This window comes from Glycine soja, chromosome 15 (assembly GCF_004193775.1).
Source record: "Glycine soja cultivar W05 chromosome 15, ASM419377v2, whole genome shotgun sequence".
Classification (NCBI taxonomy): Eukaryota; Viridiplantae; Streptophyta; class Magnoliopsida; order Fabales; family Fabaceae; genus Glycine; species Glycine soja.
The window spans coordinates 20,464,787-20,485,406 of NC_041016.1; the positions used below are offsets into that span (position 1 = coordinate 20,464,787).

At 32.0% G+C, this 20,620-nt stretch overlaps 1 protein-coding gene across 1 annotated transcript; it reads right to left on the reverse strand.

Annotated features, from left to right (window-relative positions):
* Positions 1-10,924: 10,924 nt before the first annotated feature.
* On the reverse strand, positions 10,925-15,049 carry LOC114388187 (pyruvate dehydrogenase (acetyl-transferring) kinase, mitochondrial). The gene is made up of 6 exons (XM_028348528.1): positions 14,434-15,049; positions 13,035-13,293; positions 12,749-12,929; positions 12,373-12,520; positions 12,047-12,260; positions 10,925-11,328 (listed from the first exon to the last, which is right to left on the reverse strand). The coding sequence occupies exons 1-6, from the start codon at positions 14,680-14,682 to the stop codon at positions 11,270-11,272; spliced, it is 1,110 nt and encodes a 369-aa protein (XP_028204329.1). The 5' UTR covers positions 14,683-15,049; the 3' UTR covers positions 10,925-11,269.
* Between the last annotated feature and the right edge of the window lie 5,571 nt (positions 15,050-20,620).

A 20,620-nucleotide genomic window follows, 5' to 3' on the forward strand; every position in this document is an offset into this window, starting at 1 on the left:
AATCAAATTTCCCTCTTTTCAAACCAATTTGATCCTTTCGCCAGCAAACACTAAATCTGTAAAACATGAAGGCATGTAACCTACCATCTTCTCGTAGTAAAACACTGGCAATGTGTCCACTATCATTGTTATTATCTCTCTCTCCATCATTGGGTGCACTACTTGAGCTGCCAGATCTCTCCACCTTTGAGTGTATTCTTTGAAAGATTCATTGTCTTTCTTACACATATTCTATAGTTGCATTCTATCTGGAGCCATATCAGATTTATATTGATACTGCCTAATGATAGTAGCCATTAGGTCCTTCCAGGAATGGACCCGGGAAGGTTCCAGGTTAGTATGCTAGGTAATAGCTACCCCAACAAGACTCTCTTGGAAGAAATGCATCAATAACTTTTCATCTTTCGCATACGCTCCCATCTTCCTACAATACATTTTCATGTGATTCTTTGGGCAAGTGGTTCCCTTGTACTTATCAAAATCTAACGCCTTGAACTTTGGAGGAATAACCACGTCGGATACCAAGCACAACTCTGCCATGTCAGCAAAGACATAATTTCCTCCTCCTTCAATGGCATGTAGCCTCTCCTCCATATGCTCAATCATTTCCTTCTCAAGTACTGTGGAAGGCCCCTGTCCCCTTACAAAATGCAAGGGTTGTGATAACAGGCGACATTGAGATATTCCGAGAGCATTTAGCATCGGGATGCCAGAAAATGTTTGCCCCTCAATGGTATATCCTGGATAAACCCCGAACCCGGCCATAGTGTGGTCTTGGGGGACTTCATGTGTTTCCCCCATGGATTGGGAGACATGTGCATGATCAAATTGGGGTTGTTGATTCTCAATGAGTACAAGTGCAAAATTGTTGATATTCTGACAACAATGGGCGGTGTATAATTAGGAGGCAACTCATATGGTGGGAAGGAATGTTTGCTCTGAATCTAAACATGATGAGGCCCACATGCATTTTTCGCTACCTCGCCTCCTTGACCTACTACATCTGAGACTGGACAATTAACTTGATTGAAACCGATCAGGTGAATCGAGTCCATCTCAGTAGCATTACTCGCAACAACAACTATAGTAGTGTTATCCTCCATCATCTTCCTCATGCTCATAATTGCTTCCATCATCGTTGTCATTTGTTCCTTCATGACCTCCATATTGTCCTTCATTTGTTCCTGTACTTCTTCGATTTCACTCATTATTTTGGCCTTGGCACACGTTTAGTAAGGGTGTCGTATAGTGCATTCTTTCTCTTTGGTTACAATACAATGATTACGATTTTGATTTCATGGAAAGAATGCAATGAGCAACAAAACCAAAATGGAAAGACAAACAAGCATGAATGCATGTGAATAATACGTTGTTGAAGTATTGCAAATTTTACACAGGACATTCAGTACAACATAGGGTTGAATCAACTCTAATTTTCATTAAATCTCATCAGAGTCAAAGTGAAACTAGAAATAAAACAGGGACACATCAACGGTTCCTAATTTTGTGAGTTTAGTTTAATCATATGTTGGCAATAGTCAAAGAAGCTATGTAAATTTGCCCCATCTTCTGCCCTAACTTTTGCAAACTGGTTACTTCTATACTTTGACCTTGACTTGATAAAAAAAATTTCTTAAAGACTATGCTTGGTTCGACCCTATGTTCGCAGGAATAGAATTTTTTATTGCTAATATTTCAACAACCTATCATAGAGGAGATATGATGAATGATCAAGGCATAGTTATGCTATGCATGACAAATGTATGCAATTTCCTGAACAAAACATGTTAAATGAATATGTATGACAATGCAATGACTTATGCAAATGAAATGCATGAATATGTAAATGATAAATGCAGGAATGATATGTCCATTATGATGCCATGAAGAGATGCATGATGCGATCAAGGAAACCAGACATGGGGAGTTTGCCCCGTGTCCTTAATTCAGGAACCTAATGGAAAGAATCCAAAAGTCCACTATCCAGTGACAACTCCCAAGGGTATTTTCATGTAACCTTATCGGCCTCTAGAGATATAATCCTATTAGGTAATACACTGTGGCGATAAGGACTATCAACGACAACGCATCACTAAAAGAGGAAAACTCTAGATGAGGCTTCACTGTTATTAAGCGAGTCGGGGACCCAGCATGATCACAGATCGACCTCTACTCCCTATGGCTAACACAGACCCGGGTATAGGGCCTAATATCTCAAAGTTTGTGCAAAAAGTATGGGTGTCATGTGTGAACAGAGCAACCTAAGAATTACCCAACACCACCTGCAAAACAAGAAGTATAGCACATGTCATCTATCTTAGGATTTAATGGCCCAATTTATTTTTAACTACAAAGGTAATAGATACAAAGATACACACCAAGAAGTAACAACATAGCAAAGGTTATATACAAACATGAGCGAAACAATGAATAAAGGAAACGAGTTCGAAGCTAAACCGCAAAATGAACGATAACAGAATGAAACTTTAATGAACATGAGCACAACGCAAGGATTAAATAGAAAGGAAAAATAAATAAATAAAAGGTCACGATAAAATTGCACACTCGATCAAATGACTTAACTCTCTAACGCTCCCCGGCGGAGTCGTCATCTGTCACAACCTACCTTACGACGGGACGGAGAAAGAAAAATAGATAAAATCACGTTCGTCTCCTAAGGATAAAACGAGTGGTAGTTGCCACCAACGTTTATTCGAGGAAAATGTTAGAAAAACCAAAAGAGGTCTGCGAATTGTGAAAAGAAGGGTTCAAGAGTTGTTTACACATAGGGAAGGTATTAGCACCCCACGCGCCTGTCATGAAGAACGGTAGCCTTTCATCGAGGATGAAATAAAAATAATGTGACTACAAAATTAATTATTTTTCCAAGAGTGGTGAATTTCTTTTCTTTTACTATATTAATTTAATTTATTTAATATTATTTTTTTTAATCGACAAGGGTGTTGCCCTTGCTCTTACGTATCCTCAGGTGCAATGAGAAAATCAGACCTACATAGTTCTTTAAGTCTGAATGTTTGTGTGTTGAATTGATTTTATGTTTTTTTTAAAAGATTTATTTTAACTGCAAACAAAGAGTTGTTAAGGTGTTGGACCTTAAAACAATCTCAAGTGATATTTAAGTAGAAAAGATTACATATATAATATCAAGAGGGATACACAAGGGTACAAAGATTACACCCGGTCCTTAAAAGAAACTAACCAATCGTTGCGCAGGGCGCAAGACTAACAAGAGAAATGATGAAGGAAATGATCGACGGTCACAATTCTACAGCACCCCCGCTTTACTTTTCTTCTTCTCCTTTTCCTTTTGCATTTTTTCCTCTATTTTCTTCAGTTCCAGGACCCCTCCACCTTTTCCCCTGCATGGCTATTTATAGAAAAAGCCATTTGGTGCAGGGGGAAGGTCGTCCAAGCGAGCTAGTTGCTTAGGCTTGAAGGTATCAGGTAGGCCAGGCAAGCTAGTGCTTGCCCAGGCGAGCTGGTTGCTTAAGGCTGAAGCTTTCCCATGGCCCAGGCAAGCTAGATGCTGGCCTAGCCAAGTTTAGGTCTAGAAATTTCTAGAAAATGACCATTTTTCCCCTTTCCTTGTAGCTTTTGTTTCCGAATCTGACAATTAAACATCAACCCTGAACGACCCCTCGGCCTTGCATTGCAACCGAGGCCAAACATCGTAATTCGACTAGCAATGATTAAAACATCATGTGTGAATGATAAAAGCATAATACCCGGATGAAATTAGGGTCTGACAAACATCAATCTATAAAGCAATGCATATTAACTCATCAAATGAAAAGAAAGTTATAAATGGACAACTTAGACCTTTTCATATTTAAAAAATAATTAAAGGCTATGTTTAGTAAAACTAGTTGATAAGCTAGCAGACTTAATTGAAAGTGTTTGATAAGAATACCTAATAAATATCAAATGACGTAAAATGACATATTTCATATTTTTAACATTTTAATTTATTTATAATAACTCATATTCTTAAAAAGTGTTGGATCAAGTGGCTTCAGAATAATTAAGAAGGGGGCAATGAATTAATTATTAATGTGTCTTTACTAATTAAAAATTTATCCTTCTTAATGTTACTAGATTCAATTAGGCTTTACCACTAAGTTATTAGAAAGTAAAGAACAAAAACAATAACTTAGACAAAAGTAAAGCGAAAATAAAAAGTACATAGCGGAAAAGTAAAGAGTGTAGGGAAGAAGAAGACAAACACAAGATTTATACTGGTTCGGCCACAACCTGTGCCTACATCCAGTCCCCAAGCAACCCACAGTTCTTGGGATTTCCAATAACCTTGTAAAGTCCTTTACAAGAAAAGATCCACAAAGGATGTACCCTCCTTTGTTCTCTTTGAACAACCAAGTGGATGTACACTCCACTTGAACTAATCCACAAGAGATATACCCTCTCTTGTTCTCAGTATAACAACCCAAGTAAGTACCCTCTACTTGTACCACAAAGGATGTACACTCCAATGTGTTAAGACAAAGAATTCTTAGGCGGTTAGTCCCTTGAATTCTCTGTAGGGGGATACAAAAGATATCTTAGGCGGTTAGTCCTTTGAAATATTTTGTAAGAAACAGAAGATATCTCAGACGGTTAGTCCTTTGAAATCTTTTGTCAAGAGGGAGAAGAAAAGAAGAAGAAGAATAGCACAAGTTTTTTGCCAATGAACTTTTCTTGAAAGAGAAAGTATTGAACAAAAACTCTTAGAAAGATGAACGAATGAATGAAAGAAATTTGTTATGCATCTCCTTGAAATTCGTGTCATAGTCATATATTTATAGTCATTTGATGACTCAAGTTAAAAGTTTATGACTCTTGACAATTTCTTCAAAACTAGTCACTTTTAAAAGTTGTGACTCTTTTAAAAAACTAGTCACTTTAAAAGTTGTGACTCTTTTGAAAACTAGTCACTTTAAAAGTTGTGACTTTTGAAAAAATCTTCAGAAACAAGTCACTTTAAGAATTGTGACTTTTGATAATTTATTTTTCAAGATAAGTCACTGGTTATCAATTACCATTATAGTGTAATCAATTACACATCAACAGATATGACTCTTCATGTTTAAATTTGAAATCAAAACGTTTAGAAATACTGGTCATCAATTACAAGTATTGTGTAATCAATTACACAAGTTTGAAATGATATGAAAATGTTTTTTCACAAGTTGTCATTCTTGAATTTTGAAATCTAACGTTTTAAAACATTGGTAATCGATTACATGGTTATAATCGATTAGAGCTTTGTAAATCAGTTTTGAAAAGAATGTTGGCTACTAGTAATCGATTACTGTCTTCTGGTAATCGATTACCAGAGAGTAAAACTCTTTGGTAAAAGATTTTTCTTTTTGAAAATTCTTGTGATATTCAATATTTTGAAAAACTCTTTTAATACTTATCTTAATTGAGTCTTCTCTTGATTCTTTACTTGAATCTTGAATCTTGATTGAATGACTCTTTGATTCTTTGAAACTTGCTTTGATTGAACGATTCTTTGATTCTTGGAACTTGCTTGACTCTTGATTCTAGACTTGATTCTTTGGCATCATCAAAATAATCTTGGAAAGCATTGCTTCCACAAAAAGTAGGATAATAATTTTTAAATTTTGTATTGTAAGAAAATGGTAAAGACTTGATGATTTTACTCGTATTGTTTAAACTTAATTTTTTATTTTTTTTCAAAAATGTAAAACTAAATTGCTTAATTTTATTAGAATTATATTGTTTAAAATCATTTTTTTGACATTTAAATACTTTATTAATGATATTATTTTAAAACAAAAAATAAAAGTGTTTTTCCTTTATAATTTTCTTAAACATATATTTTTCTATTTATACAAAAATAACTTGGATGTATACGTCTCTCACTTGCATAACTATGAAACATGATATAAATCATATGTTCTATTTAATACTAATTATATATATTTGAAATTCCGTTTAAATTAGGTTGTATAATTGAAGAAAATAATTCAACAAATAATTGTAAAATTGGTATGACTCAAATAATTTCTAACCTTGAGGAACGGTAAAGATGAGAAGGTTTTTAAAGTGAATAAACAGATAAAACATAATTTCAAATAGAATATACTTATTAAGTTAAACAATTTCTTTAACTTTTTGTTTTGACCTGGAAAAATACTTATTTCTCACATATTAAATAGATACAAAACTCATGCAAACACCCATTTATGAAATTTCATAGAAGGCATTGAATCAATGATTCTTCCACAATTCCATAAAAAAGTAATTATAGTACAACTAGTTCAAAAGAGAGTCTGATGATAACAATGGCATATGGGAAAACCACCGCAAGAGATCTACACAAAAACTATAGTGAGAAAGAGTAGCAAGTAGCAATCACCTAAGCATTAAAAAAGAATCATAAGAGGTTACCTTGTAGACTTGCTCATAGATATAGGGGTGAACGAAGGTATGGATGAAAAGGGCAAAGGTCTAGACGAAAAGGACATGGGGCTTCAGTTGATCCATATGGATTTTGGGGTAGAAGAAGAGGAACATGAAAATTTTGGAAATTCAAGGATCTATATTAAGATATTTCACTCTTATTATTGCAATGCTTATTTCAATAAATTTGAGGTCGGTATCACAAATGGAAGGAAATGGAGGGTTTTATAGAGATTTTAGGATATGTAAAACGAGAAAGTGAAAAAGTGAAGTGATGCAACAGGTCTAAAACCAACAAAGTTAGAAAAGAAATGAATGAAGCAATGGTTTGAATGAAGTAGTAATACTTCCTTGATCTTATAAATCTCTCTCAAAATCTTTGTACTACTTTAAAAATAAATTTCTTTAGTGCAATAAAAATATTTGATGCATTTATGTAACAAATATTATATGAAGCTTTGTTGAAATCTTTGTACTACTTAATTAAAATAAATGCATTTAATGTATTAAATATTCATAAGTGCATTAAGTATATTTAATACAACTAAGTATATTTAATGTATCAAATATACTTAATGCATTTATGATTAAAAAATGTTTAATGTATTTAATAGTTATCATATAAAGAAAGAATAAAATGAAAATGAAAATATTTATTAAAGAATTTAATATTTTGAAAATAAAATATGCAGTCAAGTTGAAAAGAATGATAAAAGTGTAAGGATAACCTTGAAGATACACTCATTAGATTGAGGGTGAGTGAAAGTTTGGTCGAAAGGACAAATGGCTTGCAATGGCCCATGTGGAGTTTGGGGGACAAGAGAAGAGGAACATGCAAGTGTTGAAACTCTAGGATCTATGTTAAGATGCCCCCATTCTCACTAATGCAACATTTATTTCAACAAGTTTGAGGGTTGGTATGGATAATCAATGGATATGAGAGAGAACATGATAAATGGAGAAAGCGAAAGTGGGAAAATGAAGCAGCGAGATGAATACCAATAGAGAGAATAAGGAAGTGATTTTTGTGTCATCTTATAAATCTTTCTTGAAATCTTTTTATTTTTTAATAAAAATATTAAAGTAAAAGTATTTAATGTTTTGAAAATATTTAAATCATTTAATATTTATCATATAAAGAAAAGTATAAAAATGAATAAGAGGATTTAATGTTTTGAAAATATTTAAAGCATTTAATATTTATCATATAAAGAAAGTAGAAAAATGAAAGAATGTGACAAGTTAAAAGAATTATGAAAGTGATAGGGTTATCTCATCGACATACTCATCAAGATGGGGCGAACATAGGTTTGGGCAAAAAAGACACATGGCTTGGGTGACCTGGCTGGATTTTCGGATTGAGGGAAGTGGATGTTGCAAGTTTTGAAAATTTACGAGTTATGTTAATGTAGAAGGTTTTTTACATATTTGATTATGTAGTAAGGCATTCTCTCCTTGGCAAGGTGTCCCTCCGCCATGGCAAGCTATCAAGTAGAGAGTGCCTATCGTTTATAAGTCCAATTCGTTATGGCTAGGTTCCCCTTCACCATGGCGAATTGACTTACAATGTTACCCTAGAACTACATTCCTGATTTGGTATAGTAAGCTTCCCCTTCACTATGGCAAATCATCGAATAAGAGAAGTTCAAAGGGTAAATGTGTATGATGGAAGATTCAAGGATCTCCCACCATCTTGGAGTTACCACTTTTTGGATTTTCTTGTTTTGGCTGAAAAAAATTGTGTTTCTTTCAACCAATAGATTAGTAAGTTGTCCAACTTGAAATTACAGGCTTTTGATAGAGGCTTAAGTTGTCCAACTCCCATGTATTAGGAGGACCCTTATAAATTGTCGTTAAATAAAGAGATACAAATATGAAATTCAAAAAGCAACATTGTGCACTTCCCTTTATAGTTAACATTGCCATTTTGTACTTTATTGGTAATCATTTATAAAGATATAAAATGAAGTATATAAGGGATTTAAGTCAAGTGGATGTGAATAAAAACAACTTAGTGTGTAAACACTGGTTTTCACAATAAGTGGAAACAATTATTTTAACATCACGTTGGACTCTGAATATATCTTAATAAAATTGTTTTCCACTTATGGGTGGATGCACACTTACTATAACTGTAGAATATGATTTAATAACAAGAAAGCTCGTTTACGTAGTAAGTCTTGTTCACTTAACAAAAACTCATTAGTTCATCAATAATTTATACCTTTGTAATCATCAAAATTCAAAGTAGGATGGGTCGTCCAATGGTCAGTGGATCATCTAGACCTAACATTGGTTTCTTATTAAAATTGTGTGCCTTCAATGTAGACACATTCTTTGACAATGGATATGATGAAGAAGAATAAGACAAAGATGATCAACTAGCCTTCATATCCAAGAAGATAAGGAAGATGTGGAGAAAGAGAGACAAATCCAATTGGAAATGCACGTCCAAGAGTTCATCCAGAGATAGAAAAGACAAAGAGAAAAGCTCTATCATTTGTTACGAGTGTAAGAAACCAAGACACTTCAAGTTCAAATGTCTAGTTCTATATAAGACAAAGGACAAGAAGAACTACTTCAAGACAAAAGACAAGATGCTTATGAGCACATGGGAAGACCTAAATGACACATCATTGATGAAGAATCCAAAAAAAAAAAAGCAAACTTTTGCTTGATGGCTAATACAACTTTAGAAGAATTTGAGTCAGATTTAGATGAGGAGGTAAATCTCGATGACCCATAAACTATAAAATTTTCTTACCATGAACTTCTTTCCAACTCATCCATTTTGTCTAAAGCATACAAAAACTTGAGGAAGGATTTCAAAAACCTTTCCAAAGATCATACCAAGCTTAAAAAGGCTCATTGAGATATCAGTTTCTCAATTGAACCTGATTAAAATAGTAAATCTATGATAACCTTGAAGGAAAAGGAATCATAGCTTCTACTGAAAAATGATAAGGTCTCAAAAGAACATGATACATTGATGAGGAACTTTAAGATCTTAGAAGACAAGATGCAATCTCTACAAACATAGTTGAAACAATTAAATGAGCTTCATTATTATCTTAGAGAGGAAAGGTTTGACCTCTAGAAGGAATGTTCACAAGCACATCATGATTATGATAACTTGGAGAAAAGTAAACATAACTTATGGGTTGAATGTGAAAATTACAAGAAAACCCTGAAGTTTTTAAATGATAAGCTTGAGAAGAATGAAGATCTCAAGGAACAATCTCAAGATGTAGCAAAACTTCATCAAGAGATTGAATCCTTAAGAGATAACCTTTCCAAATTTGTTGGAAGCACTAAGAATCTTGACAAATTGTTAAGATACAACATACGTCCTTCTAATAAATCTAGACAATATTTATGTCCATGATGAAGAAACTACTATATGTTATTTCTGTGTAAAGACTGAACACATGACATAGTGAAAGAAGTTTAAAATTCAAAGACAACATATAAACTAGGAAAGGAGTTTATACTAAATTTTTACTATTTCTAACATTATTTGAATTTTGTCTGAATAAAGATTCCATGTCATTAGTGTATCAAACAAGAGAAGTAGGTTGACAATCTATCTAGCATTTTTTTTCCTTTGAAGCCAAAAAATAGGCAAGTAAAATCTGCCTTAAAATTCTCCAATATATATTATTCTACACTGGTTTTCGTGGGATACATTTCATTCGTATGGGTATTACAAACAGCTTTGAAGCAGGTAACAATTGATGTACGAGCAACTTGTATTTTAGTCTCGGAGATTATAAGTGTCAATCACTTAATTATTAACTTTACTTGATTTTACAAAATGTTTTTCATTTTAGTCATTTTCTATTTCATTTCTTGTATCATACCAAGGAAAAACTAGAATAAAATTTTTATAAAAGAACTAAAATGACTAATATCTAGTCTTATAAATTAAAATAGATTTACTCGTTATGATTTGTAGTAATATAGTTGGCTTATATCTTATTTGGATAAATTTCTCTATAAATACTATTAAGAGCAAAAAATAAGTAAAGCAAATTAAGTTTCTCCTATAAATTAAAATCACTTGTTTTCAAAAAAAAAAAAAAACATAGCAGCAAAAACTTCTATAAAAGTTAAGCACTAAAAAAATACTCCATATTATTTTCTTCTCTTATAGTTTGGCAAGTGTACACTTCCATGTTACTGTGTGTTCTGTTAAAAAGTGCAGGAAACGCAATTTTCCCATTTGCATCAAGAATTTTAAACAAAGAGGCATTAAGATGATTGCTTAAGATGCATTTGGTTTGCAAAAGCCCATTTTACAGTCACTTGTTATCAAATGCTATCATAGTAATAAATAACCCTGCTGATGTTGGAATGGTGACCATGTTTGCCCAAATTGTAAATGGAAGAAGACAAGTTATAGTGACAAATTGATCCTGAAGAGGGACCTAGATGCAATTTATTTGGATTGCTGCTGAACCACACAAAATTGGTCCCCAACTCAATAAAAGGCACATGCTAAGTCACAGTAGCATGACCTTGTTTATTTTAAAATCATGTGGAATATCTCCACCTTTAATCCCCCATATGCATCAATACTATAGGATAAAAGAGCATATTCATTTTTTTTCAGAAGATAAAAAGGACAAATTCCCAAAGCTGGATCTGAAGGCAAAGAAGGGGGGCATCACCATGCACAATCTTATGTACCACATATTTACAGGAAATCTGTCAAATTATTAGAATGTAAAAATTGACAGCAAATAGTACTTTTTTATTCTAACAAGTGTTTTCCTTAGCACAATGTTAGTGAGTTACTTAAGGTAACTCTGACTGAAAAGTACTTTCAGGGCAAAGGTTCTTGTGAATCTCCCAAACGAGACAAATGGAGATATGCATCAGTGCCTGTAAATAAACAACCCATGACTGCATCAGAAAACTTTATTGCTGACTTTGAAGAAAGCAAAAGTATATTTTGTAAAGAGCAGCAGTTTAATAAAAGATGACAGCAAACCAACACTATAAAATGCAATTAGATATCTATTAAGATATACAAGTAAGCTACTTCTAAGATGGTAGCTCTTAATGTTTGGGGTATGGAAGTGCTAAGTAGGCTTTAGAAAATTCAAAAAACTGCCCCAGAATGTACAAGCTTACAAAGTTCTAATGTGTAATGAGTAATGTCTAACTTAGTGCATATTTGTTTTTCTGTTGGGAGGCCCCCAAACGGATGTTGAACCAAAAACTCCAAACTCTCCCTTCTCACAAAGCTTGCATAGGAATTTGTGTCCATTCGGTTGAACACTAATACAAACACACCCTTACACATGGGAGAAAATAATAATATTCACTTGATACTCCAATGGAAGCAGTGATCATTATTGTAGAAGTTCAAATCGATCTCAGGGGCATGAAATGTAACCAGAAAATAAGGTTGACACAGTTTCATGATATCAAGTGCAATTAGGTCCCATATCTCCAAATTCCTAAATTCTAAATGGAGAAGATATACAAAGAGTTGTAACTCTTTAAGTGCTAAAGTAGGTAGAATTACAAAAAGTGGAAGGATATCTATCAGAAAAATGTTGTAAATGAAGGGGAAAACAAGTAATAGCCTACTCACCATATCCTTCCATAGAGATTATTTGAAGATCACCTCCAAAATACCGAGCATATAGACGACTAATAGGAAGACCATATCCATATCCAGCCATTGTCACATTATCACCTATTCCAAGATCCGAATGCTCATCCAATGGGTTTCTCGCAGTACTATATAGATATGTAAAAATTTTAGGCAACCCACTTCTTGCAATTCCACCTCCCTCATCTGAGACCTGCAATGCCATTTAAACCAACTGCTTTATAGCATCTTGACAATAGCACTGAAAAATCCAGAAAAAAGGTAAGTAAAAAATTAACAATTGCACTATAAATTCAACCAAGTACCTTTATGGTAACATCCTCTATTCCATCAGCAACTATTATTCTAATGGGAGGTGCAACTTTATCAGAATCCATAAAACGCTCTTGTACGGCACGCAGTGAGTTCTTAACCAACTCAAATACCATAAGATGCAAGTGAGCTGGAACATACCTGATGTGCAGATATACAGAAATTATATAAAGAAAGAAAATGGAAACAATTTCTTAACTATAATTATAAATCCTTCCGAACATGGAAAATAAGATGGAAGTTTGTGAAAAGAAAAGGGAAAAGAAATAAAGACCAAGGAGCCAGACATATGCATGTAATAATTATGAAAATGAATGACAACAAAACAAAAGCAAGTGAATTCATGTAAGTAAGAATTATATAACTCACGGAAAAGTAAAATCAGGATCTCCATAAATATGCACATCAGGGGCACTTCCATATTCGCGACAACATATAGCACGTGCATCCTCACTGGCATTCCTTGCTACCTCCACAGGAGACATTTTTGTATGTATATAGCCCACAACATGGGGAGGAGGATTGGGATTGTGCAACTCAACATGCTGCCCTAAATCCCATAGAAAAAGAACTTCACTACAAAGACTCAAATAGAAAAAATAGTAGCAAAAGAACTGCTTAGTCTTGTAAGGCAGGCAGTGTTTTCAGAGCTAACCGATAAGCATACGGATTCCAATCCTTGACATGTAGAAGCGGTCTAGAAACTGATGAATCTCAACAAGATCTTCATAAACAATCTTTGGATCCATACGTTTCTTCAATTGCTGAACACCCAAGGCCATTGTGGGTACCACATTGTTGTGCCTCACTTTGATGGCCTTGATCATTTCAGTGAAATCTTGTTCATCATTCACATTCTTGATGTTGGGGAAGGCTCTGAGATCACGGAAAGAATCCACATACCAATCCCTAACCTAGAATCACAAAAATGTAGCACAAAGATCAATAATACTGCTTCTCTATAATGTTGCTAACATTACCATAAAGCACACATCAACACCCAGATCACTCCAACAGCATCATAAACTAAAATTAACATGCTCTAAAAGCTCAATCCCAAGGAGCTATGATAAGTTGATAACAGCCACTGCAAAGAATCATTGAATTTAATACCGGACAATGTTTTTCATTTTGGTAGTTAAATTGGAAGACTGTTGCTGTAACAGAAATAAAACGTGAGCACAAGAATGAGAAGTAATGCTGCCTTAATATAGTAACTAAATCATCATTTTTTTATAGCCAATTGGGAGGTAAAATGTTCAATATTTGATTTTAAAGCATAAATCGCAACCAATCAGCCTGAAACCTTAAATTTTTCAATTAGTTGGTTTTTGACATGATATCTGAACCTCTGAACAATTTGTTAGATTTAGAGATTCCGTTCTCATTCTTCTAAATATAATTTCAGTATAGCATTGTTCACATTGTGAGCCCTCTGCGAAGTATAAATCATTCCTAACCTCCACCAAATAGAATAAGTCTTGTTTACAGAATTTCAATTAACCATATATAAACAAAATAAATAAATCAGACGTCGAAAACAAAAAAGAAATTCACGTGCTTATATGTCAAGCCAACTGCAAAAGATGGTTTGACAGGGCAAGATTATTCACAAATATGACACACTGGACGTCCACCTTAGACAGGAATCAACATTATCTTCATAATGCTAATCACAAACTATATTTTATTAAAAAATAGCTTTTAAGAAGTTAGTCAATTTCTTAAATCTCAATTAATGCTTAGGATTGCTGCAACAAAGAAAAACAAACAAACAAACAAAACACCAGAACAACTGTAAGACATCCAAAAAAGCTCTCTTCCCCAAATAACAGATAAGATCAAATAATCATAATTATCCCCAAAGGCAAAGAAAACAGAATCAAGGGAACCTAGATTGTTACAAAGGACAACACAAAATTAACAACCACCCACAATTCCGCAACAACAGCAACAACAAAGCCTTATCCTCTAGGTGAGATCGGATACATGGATCACACGATTTGATGGTTAAAAATCACCCACAATTCTGCACTGCAGTGTAAAAAGTGTACCTTTAAAACAGCAGGTTTTTGAGACAAACCATAGGGAAGATTCTCAAGCTCAATGGCCCTTCTGGCAATTCTAATGGCAAGTTCCTTGTGAAGAAACTGAGCAGAGATCAACAAATTTTTGTCAGTGGGTTTGGACCCGAATTCCATCATGTACCTGAGACTTACCCCTGTCTGCTTCAAGCAACCCCATCTATGCACTTCCTCAATCAAGGACTTTGAGAATGTCTCACATGCCTTTTTGGCAGCCATGGTCGCAAGGTCCTACTAGTTCTAAGAACCCTGAAATTTGAGAGTGAATTGGGACACCAACACCAACAACCAGCATGCAACAAGATTGCAAGCCAAACAACACACAATGCAAAACTAACATAGATAATGGAAAAATAGAAAGGAAAAAAGGTAGAAACTTTCACACCCCAATTGAGGAGAGAGAAAGTGGCTCACACCCCTTTTGAGGAGAGAGGGGAAAATTGTCAAATTGGGGAGTGCTTAAAGTGAGAGGAAGAAAACTGGGGTTAGGATTTAACCAGGGGAAAGTTTAGAACTTTTCATCTGCAAGTGGCGAAATTTGCAGAACCTGGTTACTAGGTGACGGATGGATTGATGATTTTGAGACCTGCCAATGCTGATTTATTGGGGGATACGTTTGTGACACGTGTTAAGATAAGCCCTTGTTTCGGGAAAGTCAAATGTGGTCGCTTGTGCATGCTATGGTTTTGGTCCCACTTTTCAATTTTACTTCTTTCATCATATTCAATATTCATCAAACAAATGCCACATTCATTTTTTCCCCATATGATTTCGAACATATTCACGTGGTTTCTTGTGTTGGTTTCATAACCTTAACATTCCTTCCGATTGTATTTATTTATTTATTTATTTTATATTATTATTTTTGTTATATCATACTCAATCATGCATAATTGAATTGTTATAGTTAATAAGAACAGGGAATTTTACTATAATATTAAAGAATATCTTTATCGGAAAAAAAAATAGAATTAAAGAATATTAGGGATATTGAATTGGATTTTTGAAGTCAAATAATGGTTACTCTTTTATTCGAATATAGATTTTTATCATCATTTTAAGTTATAGTTAAAAGAAAGCACAAATGTTGCATCAATTTATATACTATATACAAAACAATTACTTACTATAGTCTCCTTCAGTTAGTTGTCATCATTTTAAAGCATTTGAACACAAAAACCTTATATGTCGTTTTCTTCTTATAATTTGCATATTAATTAATTTATTGTTTAAATTAGTCCAGCAATTAAGTGATCATTAATTTAAAATAATTGATAAAAAAAAATAGATAATTATGTATAAAAAATAATTTAATATGATATTTATTTACATGACAAAAACCTTTTAAGGATGCAATCATTTTTGTAGATGTTTTTATATTAAATATACATCAAGAAATAATTCAATTTAAATGAAAATTATCAAAATGCAGTTAAATATATAATATATAATTAAATCATAATGTACTTTTACTTATGGAGATAATTTAATCAATGGTTGACATCAATCCAAAATTTAAAATAGTTGATTAATTTAAATTATGTGATTACTTATGAAAATACTTTAATAAATATGAAATTAAACATAGAATGTTCATTTATTTATGAAAATAATTTAAATGATGGATTATCATGAGTCTAAGATTTTAAGTGACTATTAGTTTAAGATGGATACGCAAATAAATATGAAAAATAGACGATGATGCATGTAAATAATTTAATATAAAATTAATTTTGTTCAAGTATATATTTTAAAAGAAATATATTAGTAGAAATAATAAAATAAATATATTCTTCATCATTGTTCTTTTTGTTTATTAGTAGTTCAAGTATATATTTTAAATCATGTTGTGTGAAGCTTGAGAACAATGATATTATTTGGTCCTTTTTTTGTTTACTTTCAAAACTGTTTTTTCCTAATATACACAAAATAAAATGGGAAGATTCAAAATACAGCTGAATATGGAATTAAATAATATTTATTTAATTTAATTATGGTAAAATTTTAACTTATTAATTAACACCAATCCAAACTTTAAGTGACTAATAATTTAGAAGGATTGAATAATTTGAAATAAAAAATTGTGTACGTACATAAATAATTAAATATGATATTTATTTATGTAACATAACTAATTTGATTATAAAATTTAAAATTATATAAACATTACTCAATAAAATAAATAATTTTTAAAAATAATTTAAATTAAAAAATATAAACATCACTCATATTTTATATAATAAATTTAACTTTATACAAAATATAATAAATTTAATTTAAATTTATTATATATTAATAATCTTATATATCCTGTGCATCGGGATTCCTATACTAGTTTTTTTAATATAAATATAACCCTTTTTCTTTTACAAAAGAATACAACCCTATTCTTGTTGAGATAAGACTACCTCAATCATGCATCATTATAATAAAGTATATTTGGGATATTGAATTAGATTTTTGTAGTGAAATATTTTTTACTTTTTTATTGTGGAATATATATTTTTATTGTAATTTTAACTTTTAAGTTATGGTTAGCAGAAAGTACAAGTATCGCATTTTATAATAAATATAACCCTATAATTGTTGAGATATAATATCAAGTTTAAAAAATCTTCATATTTCTATTTAATTTTTATTTTAATATTTTCTTCTTTTTTTTCTATTCGCTCCTCTAAACAAAGGTTTAAGTTTATCCTTATGCATTGATTTCATTTATTCAAAAGGGGTCATTAGTTGTTTTTTTATGGTCTTTGTGGTTTCTAGATATTATTGCATTTTGACACTTATCTAGAGATTAGGTAGACATGTGGACCATGCCATGGTGAGTGCTATAGTTTTTTTTTTTTTTTTTTGTATAAGTTGTATAATTACTTGCTCGAAGAATTTACAAAGGAGATATTTTCAACTTTTTTAGCTAAGGAGCACATCAACTTCTCATGAATTAAACGGCATAAGTTGCATGAATTGAAGTGCTGAATCCAGTTATTCAGAGTTACCTTGATATGTGTTTATAATTTTTTATTTTAAAATAAAACACTGTATAGAGATTATTGTATAGAAACTAATCCCTTTTGAAAATAATTAATCTGATAAAGGTATACCTAAATTGATGAAAGGATACAAGTTAATAATAATAATAATAATAATAATAATAATAATAATAATAATTTGTCATCGCCATCATTATATTAGCAAGAAACATATACTTAAATACAATACGTCTACGATCTTATTAATGATCATGTATATTATACGATTACAATATTGATCGTTACGACATTACCTTCTGAATATTTGTGGGGCATACATAACAGACAAATTAAATTGAACAATTTAAACGTTGGGACTTTTTTTTTTAGAGGACAAACGTTGGGACCTTAAATTCAGCTTATTCGAAGAAAAAAAACTTAATTCAGTTTAAAAATTTTCCATGAGGAATATTACCAATACTTTTCTATGTTTTCTTTTTCCTTTCCAGAATGGGTCAAATATTAATACGGGTGTGATCTACGTATTTAATTGCTGTATCACGCCAACAAGTATATGAGTGTGATCCACGAATTTATTTGCCGTATCACAACCACGTCAAACACAACTTTTTACTAAAATAAAGAGTCAATATTCATTGTAAGAGTAAAAAAGTAGAAGAAAAACGAAAGTGTGTTAACAAATTAAAATTAAGGAATAAAAAAACGCGCATCTTTTTATTCTTGAAAGTGTTAAGCGTAATCATGAGTTTTTGAAATTAAGAAAATTTCAAATAAATCTCTAAAGCTATCCGTCATTTCATCTTAGTTTCTCAACTAAACTATTTATTGTCACCTTTATTCTTGAACATACATTGTATGTTATAGTTTTTCTTTTTTTAAGGAGATTGTATGTTATAGTTAGACTAACATAATTAATAAATTGTAATTTCAGAAACTTTTTTTAAATTTCCTTAGCTTTAGGAATTAAACTGACGCTACGTAACAATTCCAAGGACAAAATAGGTTATTCAATCAATAAAATAAAAATATATATTATCAACCAATTAATCAGAAATTATTATGCATATTAATTGTAATAATTACCTTAAAAATCATTTCTAAAATGATTTTAAATTAGTTGGTAGTGTAAAAATTATTATTGCATAGAAATTAAACTCATAAAAAACACTTTAATCATTTAAAAATATAAATATTTTAAAAAATTTAATATTAAATGTCCTATCTATTTATTTAAGAATTTCTATTTTTATTAATTAGTAAGTTTTTTGATCCCCATGGCAGATCCACGTATAAATTATGAAGTGAAAAATGCACCTCCATACTTTTAAAAAATATTACATATAAATATCTTGTATATTTGGGCCTCCTCCTAATCTATCTATATTGTAAACATACAAAAATATTTTCAAAAATAAAAAATTGACACGTGAATTTTTCATGAGTTCTATAAAATAAATATGACAGCTTGGGCATTATGTTAATAATAATTGATATGGAATAATGATTGACACATTTCTTAATAATAATAATAATAATAATAATAATAATAATAATAATAATAATAATAATAATAATACATATGAAAATGTTTCCAAAAAAAGAAAATTGACATGTGACTTCCTCCTGTGTTTTATAAAATAGATTATTTTGAAATAAATAAATTACATCTAACATTCTCAAAATAAATTAATTTGATTGAAATATTTATTTATTATGTAATTATAATAAATTTATGATTAATTTACGGTTAATTTACTTAATGTCCAAATGTAGTTACATTACTATTTTCTAGCGTGATTAACATGAATGTAAATTCTTAAGGTAATTTATTTTAAAAATAAATATGACAACATTACGTTTAAAATAATTGATTAGGTATTTTTAATGCCATAAAAAATAAATTAAAATTAAAATTAAGAGTAACGAAAATTTAAAATACAATTAAATGTCTTTATAATTTATTCCTTAATTGACTCTTAGTTTTTTTCTATCATTTCCTCACTTTTACTTTTTTTTTCCTACATATTTACTATATATTTCAATCAACTCTCTATTAGGAAGAAGATGATCTGTCATAGGGATAGTTATCATCCTAGAAGTAGTTAATGTAGTGGATAGAAGTAGTTATCATGTAGTGGATAGTAGTAGTTATCATGTAGTGCAATCATTGGCTATAAATAATTCCCTTTGTATTGAATAAAACAAACAAAAATATATTCAGTATTCTCTCCTTCTGGCTTTCTTGCTTTCTTTGTTTGATGGAGATTCCCTTAATCTCCAATACAACCTAACAATTGGTCCAACCTGCCACTCTTCAATGGCGGACACCGAACTTTCCACCGCCTGTGTGGATCGTCTCGAGGCCGCCATGGCCAAACTCGTTGCAGCCCAAACATCCATGGCTTCCAAACTTGATGTCATTATTCGGATATTGAATACCATGGTACCCAGACAACCCTCTCCATCTTCTGCCTCTGCAAAGTCACCACCCATGCTGCCTCTGCTTCCCAAGGTAACCAACCTATCTTCTTCCTCTGCTAAGCCACCACCAACAGCAGAAACCACACCGCCTCCACCAACAGTAGAAACCACATTGTCTCCCCTTCCCATGGCAACTTCCCACCTTCCCGTTAACAAGCACCACGCACTCTCCTCCAACCCCCTCCCGGCCGCCAGTAACCGGTCCCACACAAAATCCCGCGGCATCCTTCCCTTCGACATCTGCTTCTCCCTTTCTTTTATGTGTGCCACCACGGTCAGGGACACAAATCTCCACCACCCCTTTCTCCTCCTCTTTGCCATTCTCTTTGCTGCTAAAGGGCTCTATCTCCGCAACCATCTTCAGGCACTAATTCCTACGCCCACTTTCATTTGGGATCCAGGTTCTGTTTTCTGCACCCAACACCTTGAGGACAAGGTGTTTTTGATGGGTTAGGGAATGTTAGGAAGAAGATGATCTGCTATGAAAATCTGTCATAGGGGTAGTTATCATTCTAGAAGTAGTTAATATAGTGGATAGTAGTAGTTATCATGTAGTGGATAGAAATAGTTATCATGTAGATATTCAGTATTCTCTCCTTTCCACTTTCTTGCTTTCTTTATTTAACGGAGATTCCCTTGACCTCGAATACAAGGGCAAGCAACCTAACACTCTCACTCTTTCA